The sequence below is a fragment of the Peromyscus californicus genome, unplaced genomic scaffold, assembly GCF_007827085.1.
Source record: "Peromyscus californicus insignis strain IS unplaced genomic scaffold, ASM782708v3 Scaffold_5__1_contigs__length_169319896, whole genome shotgun sequence".
NCBI classification, from domain to species: domain Eukaryota; kingdom Metazoa; phylum Chordata; class Mammalia; order Rodentia; family Cricetidae; genus Peromyscus; species Peromyscus californicus.
The window spans coordinates 142566459-142583391 of NW_026294573.1; the positions used below are offsets into that span (position 1 = coordinate 142566459).

The 16933-nt window shown below is 41.1% G+C and overlaps 1 protein-coding gene across 3 annotated transcripts in view; it reads right to left on the reverse strand.

Annotated features, from left to right (window-relative positions):
* Tox (thymocyte selection associated high mobility group box) overlaps window positions 1-16933 on the reverse strand; it is a 313402-nt gene that overhangs the window by 51797 nt on the left and 244672 nt on the right. For all 3 annotated transcript variants that reach the window (XM_052718877.1, XM_052718876.1, XM_052718878.1), the window contains one exon: window positions 2646-2927. In XM_052718877.1, coding sequence (XP_052574837.1) covers window positions 2646-2927 — 282 coding nt within the window. The remainder of the gene's footprint in view (window positions 1-2645; window positions 2928-16933) is intronic.

The window sequence follows — 16933 nt, forward strand, 5'->3', positions numbered from 1 at the left end:
CACAAATCTCTGGCCACAAGCATATGGTTGGTGTTCATATTTGGCTCTAGGCAACCACTGGTTGTTAGGTACTAGTAGAATAATCCATATTTTGTTAGGAAAACTGTCTTTGTTACCTAAATAGTCTGTTGATGTTCAGGCTTTCATGAGCCCAGTGATTTATTTATTATTAATTAGCCTTCTTTTTTTTATTAAGAGATTTTCTATTCATTTTACATATCAACCATGGATTACCCTGTCCTCCCTCCTCCCACCCCCCAACCTTCCCCCCAACCCACCCCCCATTCCCACATCCTCCAAGTCAAGGTCTCCTCTGGGGAGTCAGCAGAGCCTGGTACATTCAGCTGAGGCAGGTCCAAGCCCCTCTTCCCTGCACCAAGGCTGAGCAAAGTGTCTCAGCATAGGTACTAGGTTCCAAAAATCCGGCTCATGCACTAAGGACAGGTCCTGGTCTCACTGCCTGGGGGCCCCCTAAACAGTTCAAGCTAAACAATTGTCTCACTTATCCAGAGGGCCTAGTCAAGTACCATGGGGGCTCCTCAGCTATTGGTGCACAGTTCATGTGTTTCTACTAGTTTGGCTTAATTGGCCTTCTATTAGTACTTCTCTCTGTCTGTGGACACTACCTCACTTACCACAGGACTGTGAGGGGAGAAGAATCAGATATGTGCGCAACGACACTAGGATTTGTACCTGGGATTTGATTTGGGAAGTCTGCAAAACATGGAAATGACTGGCAGGAAAGGGGAAGTTTACACTCAGATCTGAAGAACAGGAGGCACAGCTGAGCACACGCCACCTGGGGAGGGACCCAAGTCTATGAGGGACAGACAGGACCAGGGCAGCACAGGATCAGAGTATGTGGTGGCAATTTTGTGGGCAGGAGTTGGCAGGCTCCAGTGTGGGCATGCTGAGAGAGCTGGGGAAAGGCCTCGCATAGTGTCAAGAGATTCTGGGCTTTCTGGTTGGGTCTTTGTTGGCTGGCCCTGGCCCGAGTAAGAGCCAGGGGAATACTGAATTGGTGTGTGAGAGCTCTGGGTTAGCTGGTTTGTATATCATAGGGGGCCTCACAGTGGAGTCAATTATGGCAGCCAATTGTACAGGTGTTCCAAGATGAAGAACTCCCAAATACTGGGGCATCAAGAGTACAGAAATAAGAAAAGACTGCCAGTGCACTGTCAATGCTGTCAGTAAATTGAATTAATCTATGGATTACAATTCATCTGAACTATTAAGAGTTCGGTGTAGATACTGGCAGTCAGTCACATAGGTCAGATCCCATAGCATTGCCTTTAGCAGTATGTTGGCAGTTTAACTTCTACCAAACATAATTCTTAAGAAAGTGAGAAGACAACAAAGCAGCTGTCACATCTGACTGTTTGTTAGGGAGCTTCCTGAAGAAATAAAACAGGGGTCTTGAGGGAGGGTTCAGCAGGGAAGAGTCTGTACTGCTCCTGCAGAGGACCTTTCTGGCATCTAAGGCAGCTCACAGATGCCAGTAACTACATTCCCTGTGAGATCCAGAGCCTCTGGCCTCCTAGGGTACCTGTACTCACCTGCATATTGTCCACCCACTGCCTATACATAATCAAAAAAAAAAAAAGTAAATCTTTAAAAAAAGAATGCAAATAGAAAGACAGTATTTGTGTACTGGTGGACATTTCCACAGTTGGTAGACACACATCCTTCTCACTAGGATAAATCTGGGCAAGGTTTCATTGGTAATTAGGGAAGGGAGGGGAGGGGAGGGGAGGGGAGCAGAGGGGAGGGGAGCAGAGGGGAGGGAGTGTTTGGTGTTTTGGGGCAAAAACTTACAAGGTTTTGGTGCAGTCATTTATTTTTCTTTTCTCTTTTTAAAATATTATATTTTAAACAAACAATTTCCTTAAACAACTTCAAAGAAATTTAAAGGAAAATTCACCCAATTTCCCCCTCCAAGGGCATTTGAAAAGCAATTTCCCACCCAAATGATTTAAAAAAAAGGCATCGAGTGATAAAGCTACAAGGAACCACAAAACATTAGCCCAGGTCTCTGTTCTGCAAAGTCATCTTCTACTCTGTGGAAGAGTTGGGTCAGGTGATCTGAGGCTGTCATCTAACAACATTCCAACACACATTTTGAGCCCCATTCACACTCCCTACACACACCCCGCAGGACTCGCTTCTTACAGTGCAATGGGGCTGGAGAGACAATTTAGCAGGGTGCTTGCCCAGCATCAGTTGGATCTCCAGCATTCCACAATGGTGCACACTTTTAATTCCAGCACTCAGGAAGTGGAAACAGGGCCATCAGAATTTCAAGGTCCTCCTAAGCTACACAGCATCTCAGGAGTTGGAGGCTAGCCTGTGCTACATGTGATCCTCGCAAGGAAAACAAATGGTCCTACAGAGAAAAATGTTTTTGGAAGGCAATAGGTAGGCTCGGTTGCAGAAGTCAAGTACAACAGAATTTATTTAGCCTTACTCACTATGCAGACCATCCATTCTAAGAGCAAAAATAGCCTTTGTGTTATATAGAAATGTACATTTAGTTTGTGACCTCATGCTTCATTGACTAGGTGTCTGCTCCTCACCAGTGTTTCTCGAGGGGAAGATGTAAACATGCCCTCCTTACAGTGCAAAGGCAGTTCAAGCACAGACCATACCTTGGTGGTGTCATCACCTTCATCTTCATGCACTGAGCTAGAGGGCGAAGGCGTTGCTGACTTGCTCCCAGGGGGAGAAGGGGAGTTGTGGGGAATGTTGCTGCCTCCCATGTTCAAACCCAACTGTGCACTCAGCTGGGACTGGTTGATGGTGGTCAGCTGACCGTGCTGCATCAGGCTTGCCTGCTGTCTGATGTCTGGGGGCTGGCCTCTTGGCCTCATGGCTGCCATCTGAGGATGGGAGCCATACTGAGCTCCTTCGGTGGTCCCAATATCTTGCATCTAAAATAAATGAACAAATAGACACATTTTCAGAAACAAGCTTCTTGAAAGTTTCTTTTATTTTTAAATTTTGACTTTTTGACAACAGATCTCCCTACATAAGCCCAGGCTGGCTTGGAATTCATGATCTTCCTTCTTCAGCCTCTTGAGTGCTGTGCACACTAACATGCCCAGCTAAAAAATCTTTTTCTTTAATCTGTAGATGGAAAGATGCCCTATTAAGCTGTACACACAGTAGTTTTCTCTGTAGTTTAATAATTCTAATATATACATTACCCCCCAAAGAATAGCAAAAGGTAGAGGTTGGATATACGTTAGTGGTAGAGGTCGTGACTGGCATGGGAAAGGACCTGGGTTTTAATCACATTACCACAACCAACCAGCCAAAACAAGAATTTCATAATTTGGTCAGCATCACATTTCATTTACCAAGACCAACTCATTGTACTTATATTTTTGTTCTGATAAGTAGACATCTTATTAATTTATATTTACACATTATAGCATTGTATATATTTATGTGATGAAAATGTCAACATGCTGGTGCTTGTTAGAGTGCCATCCAAATTACAAAATCATTAGTGATTTTAGCATCACAGCCGTCCATTAAACACTGCATTTTAATTCTGATCATTTAAGGAAGTTTGCGGAGACAATAAGGGAATGAATGTTCTCTGTTAAATATTTTTTTATATTTTTGAGGGTTTCATACATGAGTACATTGTACTTGCAACATTTCTACTCCTCCTTCTCCCAACTCTTCTCATACCCCATTCTGTATTTATTATATATAATATATACACATATATAAACATACACATATAAAATATGTATATTTATATATAATATACATGTATATAAACATACACATATATAAATATACACATATATAAATGTGTATGTTTATAAAACCTGCTTAGTCCATTTAGCATTGCTTTTATATGTTTAGGGCTGACCAGTGGGGATTAGATAACCTGTCAGTGTGGCTATCACTTGATCCTTCTTCCCTCAGCAGCCATTGACTACCCACAGCTCCTAATCTAGGGTTGGGGCTTGTGGAGTTTCCTTCATCTTTGTTGGCATGCCAACTGCTGTGACCATCATTCATGTCTTGCTTAGGCAACCATATTGTTGAGATTTCAGGGGTGCAGCATCCATGTCATGTCTACAAGACACTCTCTCCCTGCAGGTGCCCTGATTCAGTTTAATCCTTTATTGAGTAGCGAGAATGCTCTCCTAACTACTGTTCTCAGAATGCTTATAGACAGTATTAACCAGTTGATTGACTATTGCAGTGACTTGGCTGCGCAGACAGATTTGAAAGCAAGGCTCTAAAACTGCAAGGTCTCCATATTAATCCATTATGTTATCTGGGTCACTGCTTTTCAGCCTTAACGAGACTCACTCTTGTAATTCAAGCAATGACTTTCGTCTCGGCAGGATTAAAATTAAACGCATTGGGGGATGAAGCGCTTATCATTATCTGGAGGTCAAATGCATTGTGTAAGAGGAGTATGGTGGATTTCACCGAACATTTCTCCAGCAGTTCCAAACCTAAGGCAAAAGGTACTGGTCTTATTGGTGTAACTTGTTTAGTTTCCTGTTAGAGGGCTTGTTAAAAAGTGCTCAAGACAAGAGAACAAGAGAGAAGAAGATGGACAAATGTGCAGTGAAGGACTTGACAGCTAAAAGTACACATGGAACTGAAAAATCTAATTAATGCTATCTGTTGTTGCATAACAAAAATATTCCACATAGACAAGATGCTTAGTAATTACCCATCTGAAATATCATTACAACCTGGAAAAACATGTGAGGGCGGGCTAAGGAACCTGGTCCTGGCCTTTGTTTTTGTTTCTTTTGTATAGCAGTGGAACTACTTCCCATCAGTGTACACAAGCCATCTCACAACACTAGCTAGATCCCAAAGAACAGAGAATGCAGCCGTGCAGGTCCGGAGCCTCTGGTCTTCCTTCCTGGCAGGCTCTCATTAGGCCACTTCGTCATGGAGCTGTTCTCCAGCTCTTGGGCAGGCCCCACTCCCCAAATCGCTGCACTTTGGCTTCCTGTTGGTGAAGCTTAGGTCTGTTCGCTCCACAAGTTTCCCAACTTCCTAGTCTAACCAACATTTTTTTAAAAAATAAGCTGTATTGCTCTAATTCTTTAAAGGTAGTTCTTATAATTCATGAAGCACTCCCACAGTTATAGGAGAGATGCAGCGTTCACAGATACTCTGCCATTTTAGAGGGTGCCGTCAAAATCAGAATGGGCTTTTCGAAGAAGAGGGGACTTAAACTATGGTTTCTAAGGCTTGCTCTCAAGTGTATTGAACGTCTATGCATCTTAGCATTTAGAAGAGCATGGACAAGCATGGGCATGGAAAAGTGGCTGCCTGTGAATGAACTCTGCCCTACTGCACAGTCCACTCTCCCAACCCTGCATCAGGTAAAGTACTCGGGTACACATTCAGACTTGGGTATCTAGAGAACACGTTTCTTAGCTCAGCAAATTAGAAGTATTTGCTAGCAGAGTCAGACTTGACCTAATCATCTCTCTAACAATATGGAACAATTTGATACCTCAATTTCTTCTTCCCATGCATCTCTGGTTTCAAAGCACACATCTATGTGACATGTTTGGAGCCCATTTTAACTCATCTACACAGAAATCTGGTAGTTTTAACCTGGTGTTACAGGATTATGATTTCCAAATTGATTTTCATACAGAGCCTCTGGATTTGTGGCAATGGAGTGCTCCTTAAAGAGGTTTAATCTCCCTTATCAGCACCAATTTCTTCTACTGTTTTGCAAAAGACTTGTTTTCCCCCCTCATGTTAATTTGTGTTATTGTAGGTCTATATTCCTGTCCCTTTGTTAAAGAGGAAGTAGCCTTGGCCACGGTGGAGCAAAGGATCATTGAGTAAGGATGGTGAGGTAGATGGCCAAGCAGTGGCCTTTCCCAGAGGTTCATTGTGTCCCCAGTGATACAGGTCAGGCAGACAGCAGTTTTGTCACTGCCCCAGGAGTCAGTTGTCCCATGTAGAGGGTGACAAGCATGGCAGGAGACCATCCTCAACTCCGCAGGCCCCATGTGCTCATAACACAGTTGAATCCTAGCACCACCTTGACATTCCTGATCTACAGAAGTGCATGAGTGTTACCTCGCTCTCACGGGAGCCAGTGTGAATTACTAATGGTTAGTATGGGCAGAAGGTTACAGTGAATGGATTCTAGTTATTGAAAATAATAATTAGTAAACTCACACAAGTAAACAAATGCTTTCTTTCATTACCAGTTTCCTCCTGAAAGGCAATGGTTGGTTGTTACTCCTTAATGTCAAATACAGAATTTGAACTAGCCAGATGCAGTTTTTTGCTATTCACCATATTTTAAGTTCATAGTGAATAATGTAGTACAGTCACACTTAGTAGTGACAATTTTTTCTCTGTTCTATTCTTGTTCCTGCTGGTGAAAGTGATGGATGATGAGTTGGAGAAAATGTCGGAGCCAATGGGCAGTGCTCCAAGGTGGCTGGAGAGCAGGAGCACGAGGGGTTCCAATCTTTGATTCATTGTAACTCCCTAGTATGGGGGGTCTTCAATGTGACCATCTCTGCTAAATTTTCATTACTAGGACTATCTTTTGTACACTGCTAAAGGTAATTTTAACTGATACACCCTAACTGGCTATAGACTAAAGAATTCATTTTCTTCACCATTGTGAAGAATCCAGCACAGATATTGTCATGATAGCAGGTATTCATCCCGTTCCTGAACTGGCATGAGGAGATGCTGTGGGTAGGTACTGTGGCACTAACGACACTGGCTCCATGGACATGGCCCAGCACTTCCCCATCACTTTGGGATTTCATTTGCTAAGCCCTAGTGCTCAAACACTTAGAGGTAATGTCTAATGTGTATAGTTCTCACTTTCTCCTTTTTAAAGATTAGTAAGCCTTATTTTTTCTCAGCTAAAAGTGTTATATATTGTTGGTATTTTAACTTCCTGTTTATCTCATCATTTGGGAAATATACTTGATCTGAGAATGGGCTAGATTTCATTCTTTTGCAAACCTGATCTGTTTCTTTAAATTTTCCTAGCTGCTGTTGTACAACAATCTTTTCCATACTTATGGGAGTAAAAATGCCAGTTAAAGTAATGGAGGAAGAATACTATAACAATGAAGAGGAATTTCATGTGCTTTCCTTCAAAGCCTTTTCCCAATTAACGGAAATCCAAAGTTCCATTATGATCAATTAGGAAAGCAAAGTAGACACTATCCATTCCCTCTGCCTGATGCCCTGCTCTGTGATCGACCTCCTGACTTGCATGGCACATTCCTTCTCCTATGCCAGAAGAGTTCAGGTTGAAGACAGTGTTCAACTGGGAAACATCAGGTACAAAATTTGACACACATTCCTTTGATTTTCTTTGAAAATGGAAAGAAAAACACAGGTCCATGTTGCCCACCTAAGACTATAGTTTTAAAACATTATTTTGGTGTGACTGGAATACCTCTACCCCCAGGAAACCCTTGTAATAGTGTTAGCTATATAGTGACTAATGGTGTTGAAATCGCACTTTAGAATGACACAGAACATTGGTGTTCAAAGCTATGTATGTATCATAATTCTTCTGTCTGCTGATTCTTTGAACATCAGGATCCTTCCTGGTCCAATATGGGAGCCTGGAAAGCTATCATTATCTCTGCCTCTAGCAGACAATCTATAGTGAAACAATTGTACACATAAAACTCTAACGACACCTTGTCTCTCTTTGCTCAGATCCAGCTGTTTAAGTGAACAGCAGTTGGTGAGCAGAGCTCAGGAGCAGGGCTTGCCCTGAGGCCCTGTCTGCTAATATGGCTCACCAGCTGCTGCATTCTGTGGTCTATGCAAGCAACTCCTGGATTTGTGCCAGATCCAGCAGCAGCAAGAGAACATGAAGAATCTCTGAAGCTCTTATGCTCACCCCTGTCTGTCAACATTTGACACCCTTCGCTGTGGAGTGCTTTCCCCAGGGCCATGAAAGACCCTCGTGGCTTTGGCTGTGACAAGTGCTTGCTCTCAGCCCCTTTTATGTACACCATCAAACACATACCATTCTTAGCAGCTAACAAAAAGCTTTGGAGCCTTGCTTTGGGTTGTCCACAAAGCCCTGCATGATTAATTAGGGCTGGAAGGTCAAGCAGTTTCAGTTTTGATTCCTAAGGAATGATACACTCTAAGAGTCTACAAGAAGAATGTAAATGGTGATATTATTTCAGTCCTCAATTTGATTATGTATTTTACCAAGGATTCAATTAATATGTAAATGTGTATACCGGAACAAATGTGTGGGTAAATGTAATAATCAAATTTTATTTATTATTTTCATAAATACATTTCCGAGAGAGCTTAATTATTTATTGTATAAACAAATTAAGTAAATTATCCTAATGTAATCTGTTTGTGTGTTCCATTTATTATTTGTAAGTACATAATTTATACAAATATCAGCATTTTGCTATTAGGTGTTTGACACTGAACACCTACTGTTCAAATTGATATTGTCAAAAGAGACAAAATACCTAAATACTACACAAACTGTATTTTTGAATATCAACAAAAAATGAATTTTCCTTTATTTTTTTTAAAGATTTATTTATTTTTATTTTAAGTGCATTGGTCTTTTGCCTACATGTATATCTGTGAAGGTGCCAGATCCCCTGGAATTGGAGCTACAGACAGTTGTGGCTTCCATGTGGGTTCTGGAAATTGAACCCAGGTCCTCTAGAAGAGCAGCCAGTGCTCTTAACCACTGAGCCATCTCTCCTGCCCATGGGAAAAAATGAGTTTTAGGAAGGATAGAACATCTTAATGAAAATAATTTTATCTATAAAGTTTCAAGTTTAGATTAACCTGATTTCAACTCTAAATTTCCAAAACCAAATTTGCATTTGAATTTAGTATTTTGAATTCTTTCTTTTCTTTCAAAACACATTAGAAACTACTAGGGTTCGAATTTCTTTTCAGTGAAATGTTACCCTAACATGCAAATAGGACAAGTAGCTACTGGGAGGAACACAATTTACTAGACGCTACATCACTGACACACAATGCTCTCCAGAACCGCTGCCCTGGGGGACTTCTAAACCACTTCAAGAAACACAGGTCCACTCTGATGCTGTGGGTCTCTCTAGTGCTCACCCTCCTGCTTCCTCAGCCCAGGTCAACCCCAGTCATGGAAGGGACCCTCATTACTCAAGAGTTTTTGCACGTGAGAAACAAACATCACTGATGAGGATTACAAGAACTGAAAAGCCTCTCCCACAAAATGACCCAAATAGCAGACAGTAAAGGGTACAAGTAACTGCAGGGGACCCCAATGCTCTCAGTGGCTTTGCTGGGCCCTGGCTCTTCTCTCTGGAGTTTGTCTTCTATTTCTCTTACAGAGAGCAAACGGGGAGAGAAGACTCTTTGTTACCCTCACAAATATGTCCAGATTCCTTGCACAAACAAATGAGAGGGCAATCTGTTAGGGTTTACAAATGACATGTCCTCTCAGGCTTACAGTTTGCATGCTTGAGTGTCAGCTCATGGAGTCATATTGACGGCTGTAGAATCTTTAGGAAGTGAGGACTAACGGCTGAGGTAGCTTGGTGGAGGCAAGCCTTAGATGGTGATGCACACTTCCAATTCCTGTCTGCTCTCCCTACATCCTGGCAGCCACCATGTGACTAAGTCTCCAAAGAATGCCTAGCCACTGTGACCCCTGCCATGCTTTCCTGCCACAACATACTATGCTCTCTGAAACTGTGAGCCAAAGGGAACCTTTCCTCCTAAAGATGGTGAAAGGTGCTTGTCACAGAGATGAGAAAATTAGCTGGCACACAGCATGACTCTTTAAAAACAAAACAAAACAAAAAAACAAAAGAAAACAAAACAAACAAACAAAAAAAACTTTTCTTTTTCCGATAGAGGTGGACTGCTGTCATGGAGGTACTGCTCATCCAACCAGACTGCCTCTGTTTCCTGTCAGCCATCTCAGTTCTTACTTATTTGAACATTCCCCCCCCCCCCCACCTTTGAAAAGGGAGGACTTTTCAAATTCTTACTATGCCTACTATGTGGCAGGCATTGGTCTTGGCTGCCAGCAAACTGAAAGTGGCCAACCTGCTTTGCTCTGGGCAGCTCAGTTTCTGGTCTGAGAAACACAATGCAACAGCTGAATGTGTCGTTGGTGTGATAGTGATGAGTTTTATAAAGAAATCAGGAGAGAAGAAAATGGAATATTTGGCATCGAGTATCTCAAAGTAAGGATTAACTAAGACAGAAGAGTGTTTCCCTAAGATTGAAACTAGCTTTGTTGTTGTGACTCATGCTGATGTTTTATTTTTGTTATTGTCTTGAACGACTTCTAATTCATGGAGAGTTGTTGACACAGACCAGAGTTGCACCTGTGGGGACTATCTCTGGAATAAGTAGGGCAGTTTATGGCCACAGAGCCCAGGGGCCACTGTGAGAAAGTACACAGCCTCAATGAAAGTTGAATTTATAGCCTGTTTTAAACTGCTCCCATCAAGGCTAAAAGGGTACCTACCTGGTTGATAGCCAGTTCAACAAAACTATAATGTATGTAAAGGAATTATGATTCACAGTACATCTTTCTCATTCACAAACCCTAGCCATATCCTGTCTCCTGTGCAACATCACCATGGGGTTATGGGGTATGCCTTTTAACCCGTCAGTTATCAAGTGTTTTTTACTTGGGTTGAGAAAATCCATTTTTGAATGCGTCATTGTGATACTAATGTGGTTAATTAGTAATTGTCCCCCAATGTGATTTTTAAAACTATTGACAATATCATCAAGCTTGACTAAGCTTTAATAGGCTTCAGGGCTCCCACAAATAAGGGAAACATGCCAATTGCAGTAGCAAAGGTTTACTTTACATCACCAATGAGTGTTTCTCATATTTCCAATTCATGGCAGGACATAATGGCTCATGGGTGAAATGCTGTATCTCATCTAAATAATTTAGGGGACCATGTGATCTACCATCTGTTTCCCAAGACTTGTGAATTAGTAGTTTCTACAAAGTTGTATCACTCTGACCATAAGAATCTGTAGATATGCTCTTGGTACTCCTGATTAGTCATGAAGCTGTTCTTTTGTGTGTCTTGTGCCTTTTGTATGTGTATTACAGTGTGGGTAGTGCTTTGTTCACAAGAAGTGTTACCTTGTATCAAGCCTACCCCACAATGCTGATGCCTGTTTACATCTCCTTAACTTCAATGTGCCTAGAGACAGGGTAGAATAATGGTGTCTTTTTTATTATTATTAAGAAATTTGCTATTCATTTTACATACCAACCACAGATCCCCCTCCTTCCTCTTCCCGACCCCAGCCTTTCCCCCAGCCCACGCCCCATTCCCACTTCCTCCAAGTCAAGGTCTCCTATGGGGAGTCAGCAGAGCCTGGTACATTCAGTTGAGGCAGGTCCAAGCCTCTACCCGCTGCACCAAGGCTGCACAAGGTGTCAGGATACTTTTGAGGACTGTGACATTGAAACATAAAGAATAGCTTGGAAGTGCAAGTGATGAGGAATTGTAAAGTCTGCTCTATGAGTGGTGGCTTACTGACCAGAACTGGATCTGCATCTTCACGGCAGCCTGCACCAGCCACCACAATACTCCACACTATATTTAGACCCTATTAACTCATGTTCTCATCCTTTCCACTGGAATGTGGATGGGATTCTGGTAGTAATGGAGATATGAGTGGCATGTTGACCTCTTCACATCAGTTCAGAACAGGGACGCTGAAGTTCATCTGGAGGCTCTTAAATCGCTGGCAACACAGGGCACCTGGTCAAAAGCACATCTCAGGGAGCATAATTAACACTTTGCCTGCATAAAAGAGCTTCCTGGGCAGTTTTTGTACGTTTACAGCTTATTAGAAATTTGAAGAAATGTATGGCTTTAAATTAGACTTTTATTATGGAACTCATCCAATAATCCTTTTAATAATATATTATAAAACATTAAAATAGCATGAAACCCAGATAGGAAAAGGCTAGGAATCTTGTCCTGTCGAGCATGGTATTAATAACTTGGGAAAATCAGTCCAGGAAAATTATAATTCATTCAGTTCCTTTAAAGTGTCTGACTCTGTAAGTGACCTTAAGCTCCTTTAAAACAATTATGTTTCAAATATTTGTCTGCCAAAATTTTATAGCCTGTTAGATAATTGCATGAACATAGTTATGTACAGTCTCTATATTTCTTGGTATACCTGATTTAGTTAATATTACCATTCCTCACTATTTATGCTTTTACATACTTTGAGTCATATAGAGTCAAAGTCTCAAAACTAATCATAAAAACTACTGACTGCCATTCATGCTAACATAATAACCCTTTCTTTAAAACAACCGCCAATAAATTTCATTATAAGAAGTTATTAAAAGGGTTAAAAACCTATTAAATGTCAAAGAATTTGCTTGACTCAAACTTCTAATAAAGAAAAGAGAATAGGCTTTCTTTCTGAATTATTTAAATCTTTACTGACTGTGCATTGAACCATGAAATTAGAAAAGTGTTATTAGAAATGTTCACTGGTTTTTATAAAAGTTGGAGCACAGAATGTATCAAACCATATTCTTTAACAAGACTAGTTAGAGCAGTGAGTTTCTAATCCTAAGCACACGGCTTCTCCTGATAGAAAGGTCATAATTAAAACTCTATCCTGTAAAATGGCGATAATAAAATTATGACTAGAGAAGCTCACATGTTCATTTAGAATATAGGAGATACATGCTCTAAATATTAATTTGGGCAAATATCCTCTTTTTAAAAAAATTTTTCCATGTTCAGTAAAGAGACCCTCTCAATTAATGCTTAGGTTTTAATAGTAGTTAATTTTAAACTAGTGTTAGGTTTGGATTAATCCTGATTTATAGGTTTATCACTTACCAAAGGCATACTAAAATTAGAGACTTATGATCTAAAAAGTTAAAAAAAATCATAATGATATTAATCTTGTATGCAGGTTTAAAAATATATATGGTAGCAGTTCTTTCTTTCTTAACTTCTATTTATTTATTCATTATTTATTTATTTATTGAGACTTGAGACAGTTTTGCTATGTAGCTCTGGCTGGCCTGGAACTCACCACATAGACCAGGCTGGCCTCTAACTCACAGAGATTCACCAGTCTCTGCCTCTGGAGTGCTGTGAATAAAGGTTATCCCAATACCTAGCCCCAATAGCAATTATTAATAACACAACAAACATCTTTTCTTGATTCCCAGAAAACAATACTTAGCACACACAATTTAAAATGGTGTGGACCCAGCAAGCAGTTTCCTATCCATTATCTGTTTCCTTGTTGGTACATTCTCAACCTTAAGTAGTCATGGCTCTATGGTCTTTTATAAGTAATACAGATAGATACTGTATTTTATATATTATTATATATTTTTAAATACATATTTATATTTTATAAATAATACCTATAGATACTCATTACACACCAAGCACAGTACTCAATGTTGAGGTGTACCACACTATTGATCTCTGTAACAACTAGGGAGATTACCACCAGCATTAGTGGTACAGTACCATGGAAGTCTAAAGAGGCAGTTCTGCAGCCCCATAGTAAGTGAAACTAGCCACAGGCTGTCTGATCTCCAAGCTTGATCACAACCATGACACCTGAACTAGTCACCTAGTATATGATCTCACGGTCACATGTTCTTGTAACAAAAGATGACTGGAAGGACTTGCCAGTGGGTGACGACTAGGACTCAGGGCTACCGAATTTAACACACTGGTTCCTTGGTAGGAAATTCTATTTAAATTTGTTTTCCTAACACTCTCTGCCTGGTACTGAAGGGGATCCTGGGGGAAAAGGCAGATAGGAAGCATTCTGTGTTCAAGGGTCTCCTAGGCAGTCAAATATGTACATCAGAGGGGTTCACTGCTGTGATCAAGAGTATGCCACAATAGACATGTGGAGAACACTGCTCTGGCCGTGATACAAGTGCAGAAAGCTCTGCTCTGGCTATAACAGAAGTGCAGAGGACATTGTTCCATCAGGGAAACTGCATTGCAGTAAGATCCCAGTAAGCACTCTCTGATATGAAGAACACTGTTGAGTGTAGGAGAATCCATTAGAATGGAACAGGTGGGATTTAGCCTATACATGTGGATAGTTACATTTTCAGAAAAGCAAAGCTGTCTATGAAAATATGAAATGTGGTTTTTAAAAGTTCAATGTGTAACGAAACCACTTATAAAATTGTGACTTAGAGCTGTCAGGTAGGGAATTGCATGTAATTGTCAAATGTCACACCTTTGAAGTCTTTGGATATCCTCTCTACACAGTAATAACCAATGTTACTTTAACAGGAGGACATTTACTAGTTCCTAATTTGAGACTAAATGTTCAAAAATAACACAGCTTTTTTTGCTGGATCTTAAAAACAGTTGTGGCAAAGCCACCCTGATTATGTTTACCCAGATCTATACAGCACACATTCCAATAGCTAAAAAGTCACCACATAAATTATGTTTTTATTGATTCTCTTACTCAATCCTTTCAATAAAAATCTTTTCATTTTTTATTTACCTTTTATTTTTATTTTTTTAAATTTATTTTTTATGTGAATGGATATTTTGCCTGCATAGATGCCTGTGCACTACATGCCTGTCTAGTGCTCAAAGAGGCCAGGAGATGACATCAAATTCCCCAGGACTGGAGGAATAGACAGTTGTGAGCTGCCATGTGAGTGCTGAGAATTGAACCCTTTGGGACAATAGTCAGTGCTCCTAACTGTGGAGCCATCTCTCCAACCTCCAAACCCTTTAGAGTTTGGTTTATCTTGTGACTCACGTCATCCTGTAATTACTTGGTAGAGTACGTTATCAAGGCAAAATTCAAGCAAAGCGCTATGTAAAAAAGAGTGAAGTGTTCCAGCCTTGTTGTGGCTCCATCTGTCTCCTAGATTCTTTGTGAAGCTTTTGAGTACTCTGGGACACAGGGAAAAGAGTGTTTAAGCCAGATCTCTTGTCAAGAATGGACACTCAGTGTGTTGCTTGCTTAGAAGAGATTCACTGTCTCCTTAATAATAAAGACTAAATAGATGCTTCCTAGGTTTATGCCACATGATGTTAATGTTTGAATAGAACAGGTCTCCAATTCCCTCCTATACTGGGGCTTGGTTGAGAGCTGAAGCAACTGTTGCAAAGCGATTGGGTCTGGAGGTCTGAGACCTAGTCCATGGATTCATAATATTATGGCATTGTCGGGAACTGGTGAAGAGAAGGAGGAGAGGCTGGTTAGAGGAAGGATGGCACTAGGGGATCATCTTTATGGTGATAGCTTGTCTTGGTTTTTTTCCTATAATCCTTTGACCCCATTTTCTTGGCTACCATGATGTGACCTGAGTTGCTTTGCCACACCCCCGCCATTGTGATGGACTGAAACTGTGAGCCAAAGAAAATACCTCCTTCTTTAATTTGTTTTCTCAGGTTATCTTGGTCACAGTGTCACAAAAGCAAGCAACTTTTAACAGAGAAAAATTTCTGAACCTATTATAATCAAATTTTGATGAGTGGAACTCTAGGCTTAATCATTATGCATGTTCTCCCTATCTTCTCTTGGTGAGGAGGTGCTAGTGGGTGAGGTTAAAGAGTTGTTGACCTCAGATGCAGGGAAGCCTACAAAAAGCATTTCTGTACTCCATAAACTTTCAGAACTGTATAGCAGTTATACCAGAAGAAGCAATAAATACAAGTGTTAGTTATAAGGGCTCTCAGATGTGGTCCCTGGTACTCCATGGAAGCTAACTCAGAATATGAATGCAGTAAAAGCAAGTGACCTCTAAACGTCCGGACAATATCCATATCATTTGAAATCATAACTTTAGTAAGATACTCAAATCTTCCCAGGAAAAGGGCATCTTCTTCAATGGAGTTTGAGTTAAATTGAATATCCTAGTATCCTTTTAGTTTTTATTGTCTAAAACTGTTCTTAAATAACTCTTCTTTTCTGACCCAGCAAATCATCTGATTTCTAATAAAGCGAAGGAGATGTGCCATTTTCCTGTGTCTTGCATGAGTTTAAGAGTAAAGTGGGAGGTTCGAGCTGGAACAGGGACAGAGTGGGAGAACAAGGAAAGAGACACCATGATAAATGAAGGCACCACGGGAATAGGGAGAAGCAGAGTGCTAGGGAGGTCCCAAGAAATCCACAAAGATGACTCCACCATGGACTACTGGCAATGGTCGAGAGAGTGCCTGAGCTGACCTACTCTGGTGATCGGATGGCTGAATACCCTAACTGTCAAGATAGAACCCTCATCCAGTGACTGATGGAAGCAGATGCAGAGATCCACGGCCGGGTCCCAGGCGGAGCTCCAGGAGTCCAGTTGATGAGAGAGAGGAGGGATTCTATGAGCAAGAGATATCGAGACCTTGACTGGAAAAAGTACAGAGACAACTAGCCAAACTAGTGGAAACACATGAACTGTGCACCAATAGCTGAGGAGCCCTATGGTACTAGACTAGGCCCTTTGGATAAGTGAGACAGTTGTTTAGCTTGAACTATTTAGGGGGGCCCCAGGCAGTGAGACTGGGACCTGTCCTTAGTGCATAAGCCAGCCTTTTGGAACCTAGTGCCTATGGTGAGACACTTTGTGCAGCCTTGGTGCAGGGAGGAGGGCTTGGACCTGCCTCAGCTGAATGTACCAGGCTCTGCTGACTCCCCAGGGGAGACCTTGACTTGGAGGAGGCAGGAATGGGGGGTAGGTTGGGGGGAAGGCTGGGGGGTGGGAGAAGGGAGGACAGGGGAATCCGTGGTTAGTATGTAAAATGAATAGAAAATCTCTTAATTAAAAAAAAGAGTAAACATTATCATCTCAGTCGACCTGCAGTTCAGTGGTTGTGGAACATGGGACAGACCAGATTAATTATATGAGGATATGTGGACACATGCTTCCCGGTAAAGTCGTTCTGTGTTTAAA